Below are 17,391 nucleotides of genomic sequence, written 5' to 3'. Positions count from 1 at the left end.
GGGCATTTTGCTAAATACTAACAAATAGTAAAAACAACAAAAAAAAACACCCCAATTTAAAAAAGATAGTTGTATATAGTCTTAAATGAAAAAGATCACAGCATCAGAAGAGGTCTTTCCTTGGTCACGTTAGTGTTTTCCAAGAAATCAAAGTGTTAAAAAAACAGTATAAATAAGAAATTGGCCACGGTCAACGAAGCAGTGAGCTGATGAGTGTCTCCTTACACTCTGATCCCTCCTTTTCCTTTGCGAATTATTTAAAAGTAATTAGCTCTTTTTCTTTTATTGGAGTATAGTTGCCTTGCAATGTTGTGGTAGTTTCTGGTGTACAGCAAAGTGATCCAACTAGGTGTATACCTATATCCTCTCCATTTTGGATTTCCTTCCCATTGAGGTTGCCACAAAGCATTGAGGAGAGTTCTGTGTGCTATACAGTAGGTTTTCATTGTTGATGTTCAGTCCCTAAGTCATGTCTGACTCTTTGTGACTCCATGGACTGCAGCACGCCAGGCTTCCCTGTCCTTCAGATTCTCCTGGAGTTTGCTAAAACTCATGTCCATTGACTGGGCGATGCCATCCAATGGGTGATGCTGGGCGATGCTCAACACCACTAATTATTAGAGAAATGCTACAATGAAGTACCACCTCACACAGGTCAGAATGGCCATCACCAAAAGGCTACAAACAATAAATGTTGGAGAGAGTATGGAGAAAAGGGAACCTTCTTACACTGTTTGTGGGACAGTAAACAGTAATTAGCTCTTTATCTTTACCTTTTAGCTGCAAACTGGACTGGGTTGAAGGAGAATAAATCATTTACTGAAAAAAATTAAAGCACTCCCTTCCCATGGTTTTGGTCTAAGAGTTTATTAATATGCACTTATAAAAATAGAGTAACATGATTTTTCCTATGTCCTAACGTGTTTCAAATGGCAGTTAATAGGAACACAGCCTGCAGGTGGGGGAGGAGGCAAGATGGTTTGAGAAGCAGATAAATGAACACTTGATGTGAAGTCCGACATGCATGTTATTTTTATCCAACAGGAAAAGTTACGGGTTCAAAATTTCAAATGAGTAACATAATCATAGTAAGGTCATATAACTTCTATTGTATCACAGTAATAGTAACCTGATTTGACCTGAAAAGGTCAAGTTTTATTTCTCTATGAAGCTATCCTGGCAAGTGACAGAAAAAAAAAAATCTGACTGTTCAGAGGTATTGTAGTTTGAACCACATGAAGTTTCTGATTTCAACTGTTTAGAACAATAAAGCTGGAATTTCTTCATGGTTCAGCTCACATCAATGAACACAGTAATCTACAACACAGAGGTTGTTGTTTTTTGAGCCTAAAACCAAAGTGGTAAAAACCATAATCTAGTCACCAAGTCAAAGCCAGCCTGGCAATACTGCATATATGTTTAGTGGCCCCTGTAATGCCTCAGAGGCTTCCCTGGTACCTCAGTGGTAAAGAATCCTGTCAATTCAGGAGACCTGGGTTCAATCCCTGGGTTGGGAAAATCCCCTGGAGAAGGAAATAGCAACCCACTCCAGTATTCTTGCCTGGGAAAACCCATGGAAAGAGGAGCCTGGGGGGCTACAGTTCATGGGGTCACAAAAGAGTCAGACACAACTAAAATGACAATACAACAAAATAACACCCAAGCAAAAAAAACCAATGTGTTCTACAATTCGTAAGTCATTGTTTGTGTTGGTTTGTGTAAAGGCATGATCTCAAATGGACCAGAGATTATGGATGAGTCTTTCTTTACTGAATGGTAAATGTTTACACTGGCTCCTGAATTTAATTTGCAACTGATCAAACTGTGCTCTAAGCAGAAAGGAGAAGGAGCAGATAAATCCCCTGGCCACTAAGAGATCCAGGCCAGTTGTTGTCTTTTACTCTGCTAACCAATGCTAGACCTTCCATGAGTAGACTGGATTCTGAGGGATGTGAAAGCCTGTGTGGGAAGACCTTTAACTGTGGCTAACTAAGGACTTTTGGTGCTGCTGAAAATGTCTTTAGAATCATGCAAATTGCAGACCAAGAATAGTGAAGTTTAACAACTTTCAAGAAGGATTTCCTATCTCTTTTCGATCTTTCTTTTACTACCACTGACTCTGAACCTCTGCTTTCTCCCAGTGTTTTGTCAATTGTCCACACCCCCACCCCCAAAACTAGGATGTGGGCAACATCAAGAATTATAGAGAATAGGAGAAAGAACTACCACCGATTCTACGTGCAAAGTTACGATCAGGCAGAAGTAACCTCGTTTTTCTATTATATCAAGAAACAGGGACATCTCTACTAAGACCAGGGTAAAATAGGGAGAAGACTGTACAAGCCAAATAGGAAATACAGTCAAGAATCTTGAACCCTCCCCCCTTTTTTTGCTGGATTATTGAGGCAATTTAAAATGAAAATAAAGAAAATCATCAATCTGGTTCATTTTTTTTTTAAGGCAGCAAGGAAACATTGCAGTAACCAAAGCCACTAGTAGAATTGCTCAGCACAGTCACACATTTCATGTAAAGTAGTTTTTAAAAACTGACTTCACATAATTTGAATTGTTTTAAAACAAGAGGAAGGAAAACCTCAGACGGGAAAGAAAACCCCACTGGGCAGAGACTGACATAATCTTGAACAGCATTTTGAAAAATAGTTGTACCTGCATTGAAAAAAATAGTCCTGGGTTCATGTCTGTTATGAATGACTCTTCAGTGATCTTTTGTGGAGTCTTATTTAACCAACAGGGAAAAAAAAGTCGCAAGAAAATCCACAAAACCCCCAACCATCCAGAAATTTTAATTTTGCAAAGGAACAGTTAAGCATTCACCATTCTTGTTAAAGAAAACCACAGATCACATTTCAACCACTAGACACACAACATCCTCTCATGGCACCTAGCACCTGCGATCATCTGTCAATTAAAGATTTTATGAAGCCTCCTGGAGACACAGATGTGTGGGTATCTGATGTCTCTACCTGCTTTCTTACCATCTGTACACACATCAGTACTTAGCCCTTTCAGTTGGACTAGCTATTGTTTAGAGAACAAATAAAATAATAACAAAAACTACTCCCCACCACCACCAAAAAAAAAAAAAAGGAAGAAAAAAACCACTTAAACCAACAACACACTATCACCAAATACATAGTAATAAAAGAGTTGTACTCAAACCTGGTCAATCCTTCCATTTCTTGAAACTTGCACACAAACTGAAGAAACCCACTCAGCCTTAAAAAGGTCGATCATTTTGCTCTCCTAGAATTTCATCTCTGAGCGTGCTGGCTTTCTTGTCTGTCTCGTGTGCGTTCTCTCCCTCTCTCTCTCCCCCTGTGTCTCTCTCTCTCTACTTTTACCGGAGAGCGTTTTGTTTCCTTTTTCCTGTTTCTGCTGCTGGATGAATGCAAAAATACACAATTTGAAGGGTTTTTTTTTTTTTTTTAAGGCTAACAGTTGGAAATCTAAAATCTTGCTCTCCTGAATAGCTTATTATGCCAGTCATTCAACATGCAACGTTTTACATAAAAATGCATTTACAGAATCAAGAATTCTGTTTTCTTAAAGCAAAAACAAATCAACAACCAAAACTCCCTCTACTCCTCTGACCCCCTTCCTATTTTCTTGACTTAACGATTAGCACTTACCCTGAGATGTGCCATAAATGCTCTATTCCAAATGTACAAAAGCCAACCACATCTCAACTGAGAATTAAACAGTTTTAATGTCTTCAGATCCATGTCCCTGCTCCAAATTCTGATACAGACAGTCACTGGCAGCCGTACAATAGTTCTAAACAGCAGACATCTGATTCTTGACATTTAAAAATAACAATATTGGGGGAAAAAAGGGAGTCTTTTTTAAATCAACCACAGACAGCTTGTGAGGCAGCACATCTAAGCAACTGACTATATTAACTGGAACTTGAAATAATTTCAAGCTACAGTATTTTCTTTCTAAATCAATGTCAGACGGAGGCTAGACACCTACAGACCTCTCATTTTCTATATAATCGTGGCAATGACCGAAGTTAAATAATTTCTAAGTGACAATTCAATATAGAAAGAAACAGAACTTTTTAGTATTTAGAATTCTATTATTGGTGAATATTAACCTGTGTTCAGTCTGGAATCAAATTAGGAACATTTAAGCCATTCATCTGAGATGGGTCACATTTCATGGACATGCATTCTTAACCGTGTGCAAACAGAGGAGGTCAAGTGAATGCATACCTTTGCTGCAGAACAGAACTAATATTAAAATGAGAAAAATGCATTTGTTTCTATTTCTGAAGCACTTTATAGACCCAGACAGATCTGCAGTCAAGTCTTAGCTCTCTCAGTTACTACCCATGAGTTCCTGAAGACGGAATTTCATCTTTTGTGCCTCAGTTTTGTCATCTATAAAACTGGAGTAAATAGTAATATTAATACTAATTTTACAAAGGTTTTTTTGGTACTAAATGGATACTCTATGATTTCTGGTACATAACAGGCAGAGGGTATATGCTGCTTCTTCCCTCTGTTTTATATATGGTCTGGGCAGAGATCAGACACGATTAATGGAGAAATCCAGGTTTGAAGGCCGATGAATCAGGTTAGATCCTCCATGTTGCCATGTACTAGCTGTGTGTCCTTGGGCAAGTGACTTAATCTAATTTACTAAATCGCAGTTCCTTTAACTGTAAAATACTTTCTAGAGTTTCCGAGAGCAAATTAGGTATCATTGGAAAAGCATCTACTTCAAGCATTTAATGGTAGCTCCAGGCCTTTACAACTCTTGAAAACGGCTCTAATTAGTGCTTTGCATGTGTAACTGAGGCATCTGAAGATGTGGACTGGGATCCCAGCCTTCTCAACCAAGTGCCTCACTTTATAGTAGAAGAAAGAGACTTTGGAGAGCTGAAATGATGGTTCTAAGCCGCATCACTAGTTAGTGATCACCAACTAGTTAGTGGCCAACAGGGACTAAAACATAAACCCTCTTATTTAAAGTTCAATGCTTTGTCCGTTAAACTTTCTGACACTGAAATCAAACACATCTGTACATCCAGTTTCAATATTAGTTGGTAATTGGGGCTTTCCTGGTGGCTCAGAGAATCTGCCTGCAATTCAGGAGATCCTGTTCGATCCCTGCGTTGGGAAGATCCCCTGCAGAAGGAAATGGCAACTCACTCCAGTATTCTTGTCTGGAGAATCCCATGGACAGGGAGCCTGGTGGGCTACAGTCCATGGGGTCTCAAAGAGTCAGACATGACTGAGCAACTAGCACTTTCACTTTTTCACAAAGCAATATGACTAGAAAACAAACCCCTCTATGTTCCCAAATTTGCTTCTAAGAATGAGTTTACAAGTGAAATTATTCTATGGGAGCTGACAGGTGCTGGCTAAACCTATCTTCCTAAGAGGAACTTCTGCAGGACATAGATTCTCCTTTCCCTGTAAAGCAAGAAGAGAGCTAGAGAGGATTCCAGTTCTTAGGAGTGTCCCATTTCCTCCTCCTCCATGTGAATGTCCAGCTTCTTCCTTTTCTTTAGAGGAACTCCTCATCTCAGCATACTGGTTGGGGGGAGTAACTGCATTTACTATATCCCCACACTGATATATAAAAAAAATTTTTTTTCAGTTTGAAAGTCTTGTGCAGAATGCTGTGCTGACTCAGTCATGTCCACTTCTTTGTGACCCCACAGACTGTAGCCAACCAGGCTTCAATGTCCATGGGATTTCCCAAGCAAGAATACTGGAGTGGGTTGCCATTTCCTTCTCCAGGGGATCTTACTGACCCAGGGATTGAACCCACAACTCCTGCATTGGCAGGTGAATTCTTTCTGCTGAGCCACCAGGGAAATGCTTTAATTTGATATTTCTTATCTGATCTTATCACTACTGATTATGGTTCAATTTTTAAAATTAAATTTTGTTTTTGCCACTAGTCACAGAACCTTCATAGACAAAAATGAATTCTAGGTTTTCTGTCTCATTACACATCCTTTCTTCAAGACAGATACCTTATCAAAATATTTTATTTTCAGTAGTGGATGAGATTTATGTGGTTAAAGAATTTCTAAGGCTTTCAGTTGTAATATTTATAATGGTCTTATCTATGAGCTAAGAGTCTTGAGTTCTGGTCTTACCTCTGCCATATATTAACAGTGTGACTTATAAGGCCTTTACTTTTCTTTGAGTCTAGTTTTTTGTATTCTAAATGAAGAGGTTTGGTTAGATGATCCCTTTAGCTTTAAACTTCTGTTAGTGATTCTTGATAACTTAATTAACACATATAACAACCTTATAGGGCTTCCTAGGTGGTGCAGTGGTAAAGAATATGCCTGCCAAACATGGGTTTGATCCTTGGGTTGGGAAGATCCCGGGAGTAGGAAATGGTAACTCATTCCAGTATTCTTGCCTGGAAAGTGCCATGGACATAGGAGCCGGGTGGGCTCTAGTCCATGGGGTCGCAAAGGGTGGGCACGACTAAGCGACTGAGGACAACCTTACAGTAAATTAAATGCTGCCACCTTCAGTAGGAAATATTATGTTGTTTGTGAAAACTATCCACACAATGGTGGCCTCTTCTGAAGTCTGGGGATGGGTCTGGCACTGTCCCTACCCAGTGACTGCCAGCCTGGAATATCTTCAGAACTTGGTAGCAGCAATCCCAAGGGAGTCAGCTTTGCCAGAAGAGATCCAAAGAGAGCAAAAAAGATGAATGTCTTGGTGGAAGACTTTTACTTGCATTTATTCTTAAGAGTGGGAAATGATTATGTCATGATTTTATATTCCAGTAAAACCTTTTTTAAAACAGACAAGGCTAGGAAGGGAGGGCTAGGAAGAGAAAACGCACACTTTGAAAAGGAAAAATGTGAGGATCCCTCTTTCGAAACGTTGTGTCTCAGTAAAAATGACAATTCTAAAGGGAGGCAGTAGGGAAAAAAAGAGACTCTTCCCCTGATATTTTTATCCAGGTGAAATCTGGTTTCAGTGGATTGGAGGGCAGTAGGAAAAATAGGAGTCTGCAGAAGGGGAGGAGCGGCCTTGGGTCTGTGCATGTGGGATTTACATACTGACACTAATTGTATTTTATTGTGCAGATGCTTCCCCTTCTTTTCCTCCTCTTCTCTGTTGTCCTGAGTCTCTGCAGCTGTACTTGTCAGGTCCCCAAACTGGTTCCATCTCCACCTCCTCAGGGTGCAGGGCATCACCCCAACTCCCTGTGCTCTGGGGGATGAGGACTTAGGTGGGGGTGTGATTAGGTTCGTTGTGGTGTGAAAATTGCAATGGTGAAGATGTTGATCAATTTTTCCAAACTAATAGCTTGGGGCAGAATCTTAAATAATAATAACAAAAAACCCTGAATAGAACTAATTAAACTCTTTCCAGAATTCCAAAGATCATTGTTGACTTTTGTAAAAAAGGTGGCTTTATTTTAAAATTCTGTGTAAACTCCCCTTTTCTCCCCTCCTTGTCCTACAATCGCTCAGACAAAAGAGGAACACAAAACATTAGTAACTCCTTGCCTTTTTGTAGGCGTGCTTTTCAAAGCACTTTTATATCCAGTACCTCAAGATAACTGGATGAGGTTGCTAGCAGGCCTGTTTCCTGATAGGAGTCCTCAGCCCACAAAATGTTAAATAATTTGCTCAGGTTCACATAGAGAATTCATAGTAGAGCCAACACTAGGGCCCAGGAGAAAATACCATGCAATCAGCAGGTACAACTTCTAAGCACCCATCCCTCCATATAAATGGTACCTGAAGGTACTGGCAGGAACGTTCTTGTTGACACGACTCTGACTTCACCATGGCCTGGTCCATGTTGACCGAGGCTTTCTGGTAAACCTCTCGGGCTCGACTCACGGTCAGTGTGGAGGACCAGGCACTCTTCTTGAGCAGCGGTGCGTCTAGGGTGACGGGCAGGTTGGCGCAGGTGGAGCACTTGACATCGTTGTTACTCCGGGAGGCCTTCACTGCCTGCTCGCTGATGGTGTTGTAGGCCTCCATGAAGTACTGAGAGGCTGAGCGGTCGGGGCACCTGCCCATGGTCATCACACCCGAGGGGGAGTGGTAGATGCACATGTCGCCGTCGAGGTTGTCGTCAGAACTCCACCAGCCCGGGGATGTGTTGTTGCGCGGCTTGGGCTCCGGACGCCGCTCCTTGCTTTTGCTGCGCTTGCCGTACCTCACGGTCTGCGACTCGTCCGGGCTGGCCTTGCCCCCGTTGACGCTGCCCTTGGATGGCCCCTCCAGGGAGTGCGATTTGGTGAAGAGCTTCTGGACCGAGTGGACCAGGTGGCGGATGCGGCCGGGACTGTCGCTGCGGTGCTCCACGGCCGTGCGCTTGTATTGCAAAGTGTGGTAGCCATCCCGGCTGAGAGGCAGCTGCCTCTCAAACTGGTCCAGGAGGTTGGCGGGGATGCGGTTGGCCTTGGTGGCCAGGGTGCGGGGCACTAGGGCACACTCGTCCTTCAGCTCCTGCTGCGAGGTGTAGTGCCGCCGCGGGAAGGTGCTGCTGGCCAGCGGGTCGCTGAAGGGGCCCACACACTCGGCCTGGAAGGAGGTCCGCTGAGTGTAGTAGGGGTGGTCGGCCGGGTGGTGCTCCACTGGGCTCAGCAGGTATGGCTTGCGGTCCGCGTGGTGCGACAGCGAGTCACAGGCTGAATCGCAGGTGACTCCGTGATGATGGCTGCGGCTGCCCGATAACCCTTTCATCGCTGACAGGGCGCAGCCACGGGGGTCATGGACACCTGGGGGTGTGGCTCCAGACCCGTCTCCCGCAAGGACCTGGGGGAATGAAAGAGACGGGGACAGTGGTTAACCCTTCCCTTGGTAAATAGATAGTGCTCTTTCCCTGTGTATCAGCTACTGAATTGGTTTTCTGGCAGAAGAACTCATGAAAAGTCAAAGTGTAATCCCTCAGTCCAGTTGGATTCTTTGCAACCCAGTGGACTATAGCCCGCCAGGCTCCTCTGTCCACGGGATTTCCCGGGCAAGAATACTGGAGTGGGTTGCCATTTCCTCCTCCAGGGAATCTTCCTGCCCCAAGGATTGAACCTGCGTCTCCTGCATTGCAGGCAGATTCTTTACCACCTGAGCCTCATTGACTCTCCCTAAAAGGAGCATTAATGCATTGATGGAAAAGCCCTATTACCTCTATATCTTGGCAAAGACCCCTCCAATCACACAGGAGAGACAGGGTGAAAGCTAGTTAACCCAAAAAAGAAACTATAAAAATGTTAAATTATTTTGAAGTGATTTGGGAGAAAAACTCCCCCTCCCTCCAGGATTCTAATAACTGTATATTTCCCCTGCTGCTCTGGTTTTATTCTTAACTGTATGTTAGTCATCAGGCTAGCAGGCCACAGGGCTCAGTTTCTCTGGGAGGCTGTTGCTGATCCCCCTTACAGAGAGAATTATTCCTGTGCTTGCAGAGCATCTGCTGCACACTCTCCAGCTCTGGAATGCTTTGTCCCATGTTTTCCCCACTCGCTCAAGCTCCCTGAGGTTAGTTTACTTCTTAGTCACCTGTACATCTCCCTACCTCATACCAGGGGCTTCCCTGGTGGCTCAGTGGTAAAGAATCCACCTGCACTGAAGGAGACCTGGGTTCATCCCCTGGGTTGGGAAGATCCCCTGGAGAAGGGAATGGCTACCCACTCCAGTATTCTTGCCTGGAGAATTCCATGGATAGAGGAGCCTGTTGGGCTCCAGTCCATGGGGTCTCATACAACTGAGCAACTAGCACTTTTACTTTCACTTCACCTCATACCAGTTGGGCCATAGAGACACACAAGCACTCCATATATGTGAGCGGAAAACATAAATAAAAGAGGCTACTGGCACCTTATAACTTTAGGATATATTTCTGCATCTTCTTTCACATACTTTCCCATTAGAATGCCATGGTGACAATTACGACAAACAATCCCCGCTTTCCCATGGTAATTAAGAGTTGGAAAAACTAATGGTAGGGCAAATACATCAGAGCTGTAGAGAAAACCTGCCCATGTATTTCTGTCATCAGAGAATTAAGAGTTTCTTGTCTACAATCTGAGAGCAGATGAAGAATAAATAAGCTTGAATCAGCTCATTTGACTATCAGGGCATCTCCTTTTGCTGGTTTAAGAGTTTATGGTAAATATTTACAAGCTATGGCAAGATGGACAAAGGAAAGACTCTTGAACATTCCTGAGGAAACATGAAGGGCCTGAACCCAAGGGTCGGGTGTGCCTGGGAGAGAAATAACTCCTACAGATGCAGCTGAGCAAAACACGGTCACCCCAAGCCTTCCCCATCCTCCAAGACCAGAAGCTGCTGTTTTTCTGGGCAGAGTACTTCCTTTGGACTCTAATAGAGTGAGTTCATCAGTAGCTGAATGCGTTCCTCCTGACAGTCTTGTTTGTTTGTTTTTTAAATAAAGCTTTCTACAATACAAAAATTATCATATGGAAAGTTGTCCAGAAAAGCCAATGTGACTTTCCACAAAATCACAAATGTAATTTTAGATTGACAGGGAGAGATAATTGGTTTAATTGTTAAAAAAAAAAAAGCCTGTAAAACAAAACAGAACACCCATGTGTAGCCTAATGAAGAAAAACATGGAGTCTTGAGGGATCAGGACTTGTCAGTTCCGTGGGATATGCTGTATGTGGGAGCCCAACTGTTGAAAATTTCTAACCGTGCTTTATGAAACTCCTTTTCTCCTCCTAGTCTCTCTGTTTCTGGATTAATTGAAGGAAGTTGATGAGAGGTTTTAATCACTGGAGTCTTTTGAAATTGGTCAGTCTATCAAATTAGGAGCTTCTTGAGGATGAGACTATGTTTTATGCATTCAGTGGTCAGCAGAGTGCTTGGCTGATGGTGGGAACTCAGTAAAGTATTTAGTTAGTGAAGTAATGCATCAGTGAAAAATTTCCCAGGGTGGTCCATCCTGTAGTTCAAATCACATCTATTGTGTTTGAAAAGGAAACGGCCAAGGAAGGAAGGAAGGCACCATCTTATGGGTATTTTAGAGACCAGTGATTTTCCAGGTGAGGCAAGAGGCATGTGGATGAATGTTTCTTATGCTGCTTGTTTGTTTGCCTTCAACTTCTGCCTCTCCATGTCCCATCAATGAATATCTCACCTCTTAAAGTTCTCCCTGCTTTGAGCTTAAAATCTGGGAGTTTACCTGGTCTGCTGACTACAGAATGTCTAGACAGAAGACAATCTGTTTAAAGAAGAGAAAGCAAATGACACCTGAAGAGACAAAAAGGGAAAGACAGACTGGTTCAGGAAGAGCCTGTAAAGCAAAACTTGCCCACTGAGGAGCTAATATAAGGGACATTTTAGCATAAAATACCTAGGGACTACTTTGTACAAAGTTATGATCCCAAGAGTTGGCTGTGGCAAGGAGGGATACAGAAGATTAAATACACATTTTTAGCAAAACTGTGGCACAAACTAATTTAGGTTGAAAAATCCACTGTATGAGGAAGTTTCTCTATATAAAACAGGTCTCATCGAAGACATTTTTGTCTTTTAAATATAGACTTAAAAATAAAAGACAAAAATAGGAAGCCGGTTGGGTTATGGTCACATAAGTCTTATGATTCCACATAATATAACTCAATATATGAAATAATATGAAATAATGCTTCAATCTTTCCTTCTGAAGCAGCTGGGTCTTGGGTGGATATTTTTTGCTAAATAAAATGTGAATCTGGCAAGAGCCAAAAACATGAATTATACATATTCACTCCAAAATGGAGATTATTTGAAATCATGTGTTCAATATTTATGTAATTATCTTTAATTTGTGAATGGCATTTCATGTGAGATGATGTTGCCTGAGGACACACAGAGCAACCAAAGAGCCTTTTTAAGGCCATTAATGATGAATTTGTTCAATGATGTAACGGATGATTATTTTGGTAAGTTAAACATGCACAGTGTGATTTTTTACTAAAGTTTAAGTGGGCTATTTTCAGCCTAGTGACAAGCACTTATATTTTCATAGAGAGTAAAACATTGACTCAAGGAAAATAAGTTAACTTTCATTCTTCTACATATCTGTAAAAAGATACTGAGATCTTGATCCTTTTCCTCTGTGCCGTATGAAATATGGTAATAAATGCTCATAAACATTTCTAAATGCTCCATTTATCTTTCTGGTTAAGACCAGATAAAATGACTTAATACCCTAGCCTTTCTAAGGGAAAAATCTTACAGTCTCTTTTAGTCTTTTGTCTTTTAAAAAGGAAAACAGATTAATTAGTGATTATAAATTACAGCAACACATTCAGTGACTTCTTGAGGAGTGAGGGAGATGACCTAAAACCCTCAATGGCTAAATAATGGTTGTGATACCTACCACGGGGGTCCTGCTCTTCCTCCCCTCATTCTTTGTCTTCTCTTCTTACTCATGAATTCTATTTCCAGCCTACTTCTTTCTGCCACTTCTTTCTCTCTCTCTCCTAATTCATGTTCGTAAGTGGCAACCTGGACTTGACTTGCTCCAGCCCATGTGTGCCTAACACCATCCCCGGGAAGAATTAACCGAGCATCCTTCCCACGCAGGGCTCAGTCTTTGCTGCCTCAGATGACCAAATGCAACCAGCAAATCTCTAATGCTGAGAGAGATGTGACCTAGTCATGAAAAAAGATAAATAGCAATGCTCATTACCCTCTGCATTCTTGGAAAAATTAGCCCCAGAATTAAGTTTTAAGGGGCCGTAAAAGATTTCTGAAAATAGAAAGGGAAATTGTCTTTCGTGCCTTCCTCTCTGAGCCAGGATGGAGAATGTGAGTCAACGTGCCTCTGTAAGGGTTTCTATGACGACGGTGATCATCCCTCATTTTTGCCTTGTTCACTATGACTTCAAAGTGATGTTTTGTTGTCCTCCTAAGTGCAATTTTACCATCAGATGACAGGCCCTCATCGTTGGCTTGGAAAATGTGTTGACTGTATTGGCTACCGTGAGATGAGCTCTGGGTGTGAGAGACAGTGGTTTTTAAAGAGTTCCCACACCTGGGGCAGAAGCACTGCTGTCCAGATGATGACTAAAGCAGGAACGATCCAGCACAGGTAAAGTAAGTTCTCAAGGCAGGTAATTTATCAGCACCAAGGGAAAAACAAACAAACCACATGTTAGAAGATGCTGACTGGATGGAAAATAGTCTTGTGAAGCTGGCAAGTCCTTACTTTGGTTTCTGTGCTTGTCTTTATTTAGAGCTGCTGTGCTTGGCTTTTCTTTACATACAGAGAGAGGATCCGCCTGAAGGATGTCTACTCTCTCTTTCAATGAGGACTGATAGCTGGGCAATCACAACTTGCAACTTGCCTTAGAAAGGACAGCGTGGGGGACCCTGCCCAGGAGAAGAGGGAGCACTGTGTTCTAGTTTGGGGAGATGCTGGTAAGACAAAACCTCCATGAATTATCTCAGGGTTGAGTCACTTTTTTGCCTCTCCCCATTTTACCAGTGACCTGCCCATGCCAGGTTATAACACTCAATGGAAGAGAAAGAAGAAATTCTCTTACTGAGAGTAAAACCTGTCCCAGACTAGTGACTTGCTTCCCAGTCTCTCTAGATGCACACAAGTGACTAATTCTGGCTAATGGAGTATAATTGAAAATGGCAGGTGCAGTTTCTGGAAAATGACTCTTAAGTGAAGGACATACCTTCTTTACCCCCTTCCCTGGCTGGAATTCAGACTTCAGGCTTGGCTAAGGAGTGATCTTGGTCCATGAGGTGGAAGTGACAGTCTGAGGATGGGAGCAGCCCAAGATAATGGGCCCAGCCAGAATAGAGTGTCTATCAGCCTGGACAAGTACCTCTGCATCTTGTTTATGCAGGAAGGAATGGCCCTGTATCTTTGTCTACACCACTGTGATGTGTTTTCTGACCCTTGCATCTGGACCAAGTCCTAAGTGACAAGGGTGGATAGGGCTGACTCCTGGAGAATTTTTGTCAGATCTGCTATAATATGAAAGACTTGACTCTGCTGGTGGTGGTCATCCATGAGAGCAATTTAAATCAGGCAGTGATACAGCCACACGTATACTAGAGATTTCTCTGGCTGTAGTTAGAGAATGCTTCTCAGATGGCTCAGTGGTAAAGCAACCACCTGCCAATGCAGGAGACACAAGAGACACAGGTTCGATCCCTGGGTTGGGAAGATCCCCTGAAGGAGGAAATAGCAACCCACTCCAGTATTCTTGCCTGAAAAATTCCATGGACAGAGGAACCTGGCAGGCTACAGTCCATGGGGTCACAAAGAGTTGGACATGAATGAGCAATTAAGCATGAGAGTTAGGGAATAGATTTAGGGATCAGAAGCAAGAAAATCTGAAAGCAGCAATTCTTTCTTTCTTGGGAAGTTCATGATAGAAGACTAAAAGGGGATAAAGAGTAACCCTCCAAAGAGGAAGAATGTCCTGGGTGGTGGAGGGATGCCTCCCACTTCTGCCCTTCTGCCCACTCGTGTGTTTCCACTACAGTCTAAACACACAGGGAGCTTCTTCCAGGCAGAACAAAATTCTATGCAACATTGATGCAGACTTTTTATTAGTAATTTTTTCCTCTACTAATAATCCCAATTCTATAGAGATTGAGAATGAAGAGCAATATGAATGTTTAGCAGGCTTATAATTTTAAATATTTTTTTAAAATAAGTGACTGATTCTCATTAATATGCTACTAACACATGAAGCCATGCCATTTTAGGGTAAAAGTAAATAGAAAACTCACATGAATTAATTTTGCCCAAAGGTCCACTTTGGGGATAGTTTCTGCCCTTCCGAATTTGTAGCTGCAAAAGATAACTGAATGCCATTTTCTTTCATTTTTTCAGGCTTCCCCACTCACAGACTTTCATGTACTATGTACTTAAAATCGTGCAAATGCCATTAGAACACCTTTGAATAAGCACAGGCTGAAATACACCAGTTCTTTTACTCAAAGCACAATGCTAAGCCGTTTTATATACGCAGAATGTATTTTGGCTTTTCATGAACTTAATTGCTATCCTAATCATCTGTAGCTTGATTTTGTTTGTGAATACCTCCTTCCATCAGTCTGCTCCTACAAATAAATGCCTTTGAAACATTTCCCTTTCAAAAGATATGGTATTATATAAAAAACAAAACAACAACCCAGATCTCCTCCAATTTGGTCACAGTAGGCAACACAACTAAAATTACCTTTGTCTTTCACACAAAGCTTTCAGATGTGGCTTCATGATGGTTTTTGAGAATAAAAAGGTGGAGGGTAGTGTTCCTTGAGAAATGGTTAGTAAGTCGTCATTAATATTGGTCTTACACTTACTGCTGGTTGGTAAAATGCCATGGGACTTAGGAGAGGACTTTTATGTGGAGATGATTGAAGCAGGACATTATAAAACATCCGAACATTATTCTGCATCAACCCGAGTAGGAAGGTAACTGTCCTGACTCTATGTGACTTTGGACATGTGCTCCCCACGGGATTACCCTCATTTGGATCATTCTAGAAGAGGGTGTATGTTTCCCAGGTGGTTCGGTGGTAAAGAATCCGCCTGCAATGCAGGAGACGCGGGTTCAATCCCTGGGTTGGGACGACCCCCTGGAGGAGGAGACGGCAACTCACTCCAGTATTCTTGCCTGGGAAATCCCATGGACAAAGGAGCCTGGAGGGCTACAGTCCATGGGGCCACAAAGAGTTGGACGTGACTGAGCATGCATGCACACAGATGAGGGTGTGATTATCTCAGCTAAGCCTGCAGATGGATTTCCCTGGGAGTTGCTAAGAGAATGTGGTCACCTTGACCAGCAGTGGCCAACAGCTCTTCAGGGGGTGCTGTGGGCAGAGGCCACCGCACATTATGGAGGTAAAACATAATCTTCACAGAGAACAACACAAACCACCACTTTTTTGGTCCACTCCAAAAAAAAAAAAAAGCTGACAAAAATACGCAAGTCATTGACTAATCTAGGAGAAGCAGAAATGATGATAGAGTGAAACCGTTTAATGGAAAATAAAGAAAACCATGATGGAAAATGGAAATATACAAAACTATGACAATTGATACAGACACAATGCAACTTGAAAAGAAGCAATGAAAATAGCCTCTGATGAAAATGGAGTTGCTTTTGTCTGCAGCTCTCATGACCAGCTGAATAGTTCTGTGAACGTGTTCTGGCGCATTCTGGACAATTTGCTTCACAGCTAGACTATCACCTATCTATCTCTCTATCTACTGGAATCAAAAGTTTCCTCTCATAAATTCTTTTCTTTTAAATGCTGTTGCTTTTCTTACCAAGCTTGTTGTATTAAGAAGTGCCAAGGCCCAGAAATCACCAACAGTGCCCCTGGTTGTGGTAGCTGTTCAGCTGACACCTGCGTTGGGAAATTTTGTCCCCTGACCACAGCATCCACTGACGCTGTCCTGGCCAGGAATATCACGGTGGTCACCATACCTCTGAGTTGATTGAACCTGGTTTGAAGTCCTAACTCAGGGGCATCTATGCAGAGGCTCAACTGGGTTAATCAGATGCTGGCTCCTAGAAATGTAAATGAGAACGTTCCTAGAGTCACACTGAACACTGGTGAGCTTATCTGCAAGGTCAAGTACAGGAGGGCTGATGCTGGCATCACTGGGAGCCGGAGTCATGTGCTGTTTCAAACTGTGGGGCAGCAGAAACAAGGGCCCTGCAGGGGAAGCATGTGAGGAGAGAGGAGCAACTTACAGGGAAAAACAGACGCAGAGTCCAGCAGCCCGGGAGAGAAACAGAGGCTGCCGGACAACCTTCAGGTCTGCTCAGGCCCGGCTTCCTGCCCCCAGCAGCTGAGACCCTGTACTGTCTGTGGCAGAACCATGGGAGACCCACTAAAGCCTCCTCATCTGAGTAAAGTTTACCCTCCCGCCCAGCTGGGCAGCTGCAAGCATGTTAGAATCACCGCCTGGGAGAAAACAGAGCCCTCCTGGACTGTTGGTGGGAAAGTAAATTGGTGCAGCCACTATGGAAAACAGTATGGAGGTTCCTCCAGAAACTAAAAGCTACCAAATGATCCAGTGGTCTCACTCCTGGGCATACATCTGGAGAAAACTATAATTCAAAAAGATACATGCACCCCTATGTTCATAGCAGCACTACTCACAATAGCAGACACGGAAATAACCTAAATGCCCATCAACAGAGGAATGGATAAAGAAGATGTGGTACATATATACAATGGGCTATTACTCAGGCATAAAAAAGAATGCCATTTGTAGCAACAGGGATGGACCTAGGGATTATCTTACTCAGTGAAGTCAGTCAGAAAAAGACAAATATAACATGATATCACTTATGTAGAACCTAAAATATGACACAAATGAACTTATCTATGAAACAGAAACAGATTTACAGACATAGCAGATTTGTGCTTGCGAG

The 17,391-nt window shown here is 42.6% G+C and overlaps 1 protein-coding gene across 10 annotated transcripts in view; it reads right to left on the bottom strand.

Annotated features, from left to right (window-relative positions):
• The window catches only part of DLGAP1 (DLG associated protein 1), a 760,977-nt gene that overhangs the window by 284,465 nt on the left and 459,121 nt on the right, over positions 1-17,391 (bottom strand). For 4 of the 10 annotated variants that reach the window (XM_070452694.1, XM_070452696.1, XM_070452695.1 and 1 more), the window contains exon 4: positions 7,754-8,782. In XM_070452694.1, the coding sequence (XP_070308795.1) occupies positions 7,754-8,710 (957 nt within the window). In that variant the 5' untranslated portion in view covers positions 8,711-8,782. Of the gene's footprint in view, positions 1-3,180; positions 3,399-3,650; positions 3,864-7,753; positions 8,783-17,391 lie in introns of those variants that run through there. The other 6 variants (XM_020888591.2, XM_070452699.1, XM_020888593.2 and 3 more) reach the window with 3 other exon arrangements.

Source organism: Odocoileus virginianus, chromosome 22, assembly GCF_023699985.2.
Source record: "Odocoileus virginianus isolate 20LAN1187 ecotype Illinois chromosome 22, Ovbor_1.2, whole genome shotgun sequence".
NCBI classification, from domain to species: Eukaryota; Metazoa; Chordata; class Mammalia; order Artiodactyla; family Cervidae; genus Odocoileus; species Odocoileus virginianus.
This window is presented reverse-complemented; position numbering and strand designations above follow the sequence as displayed.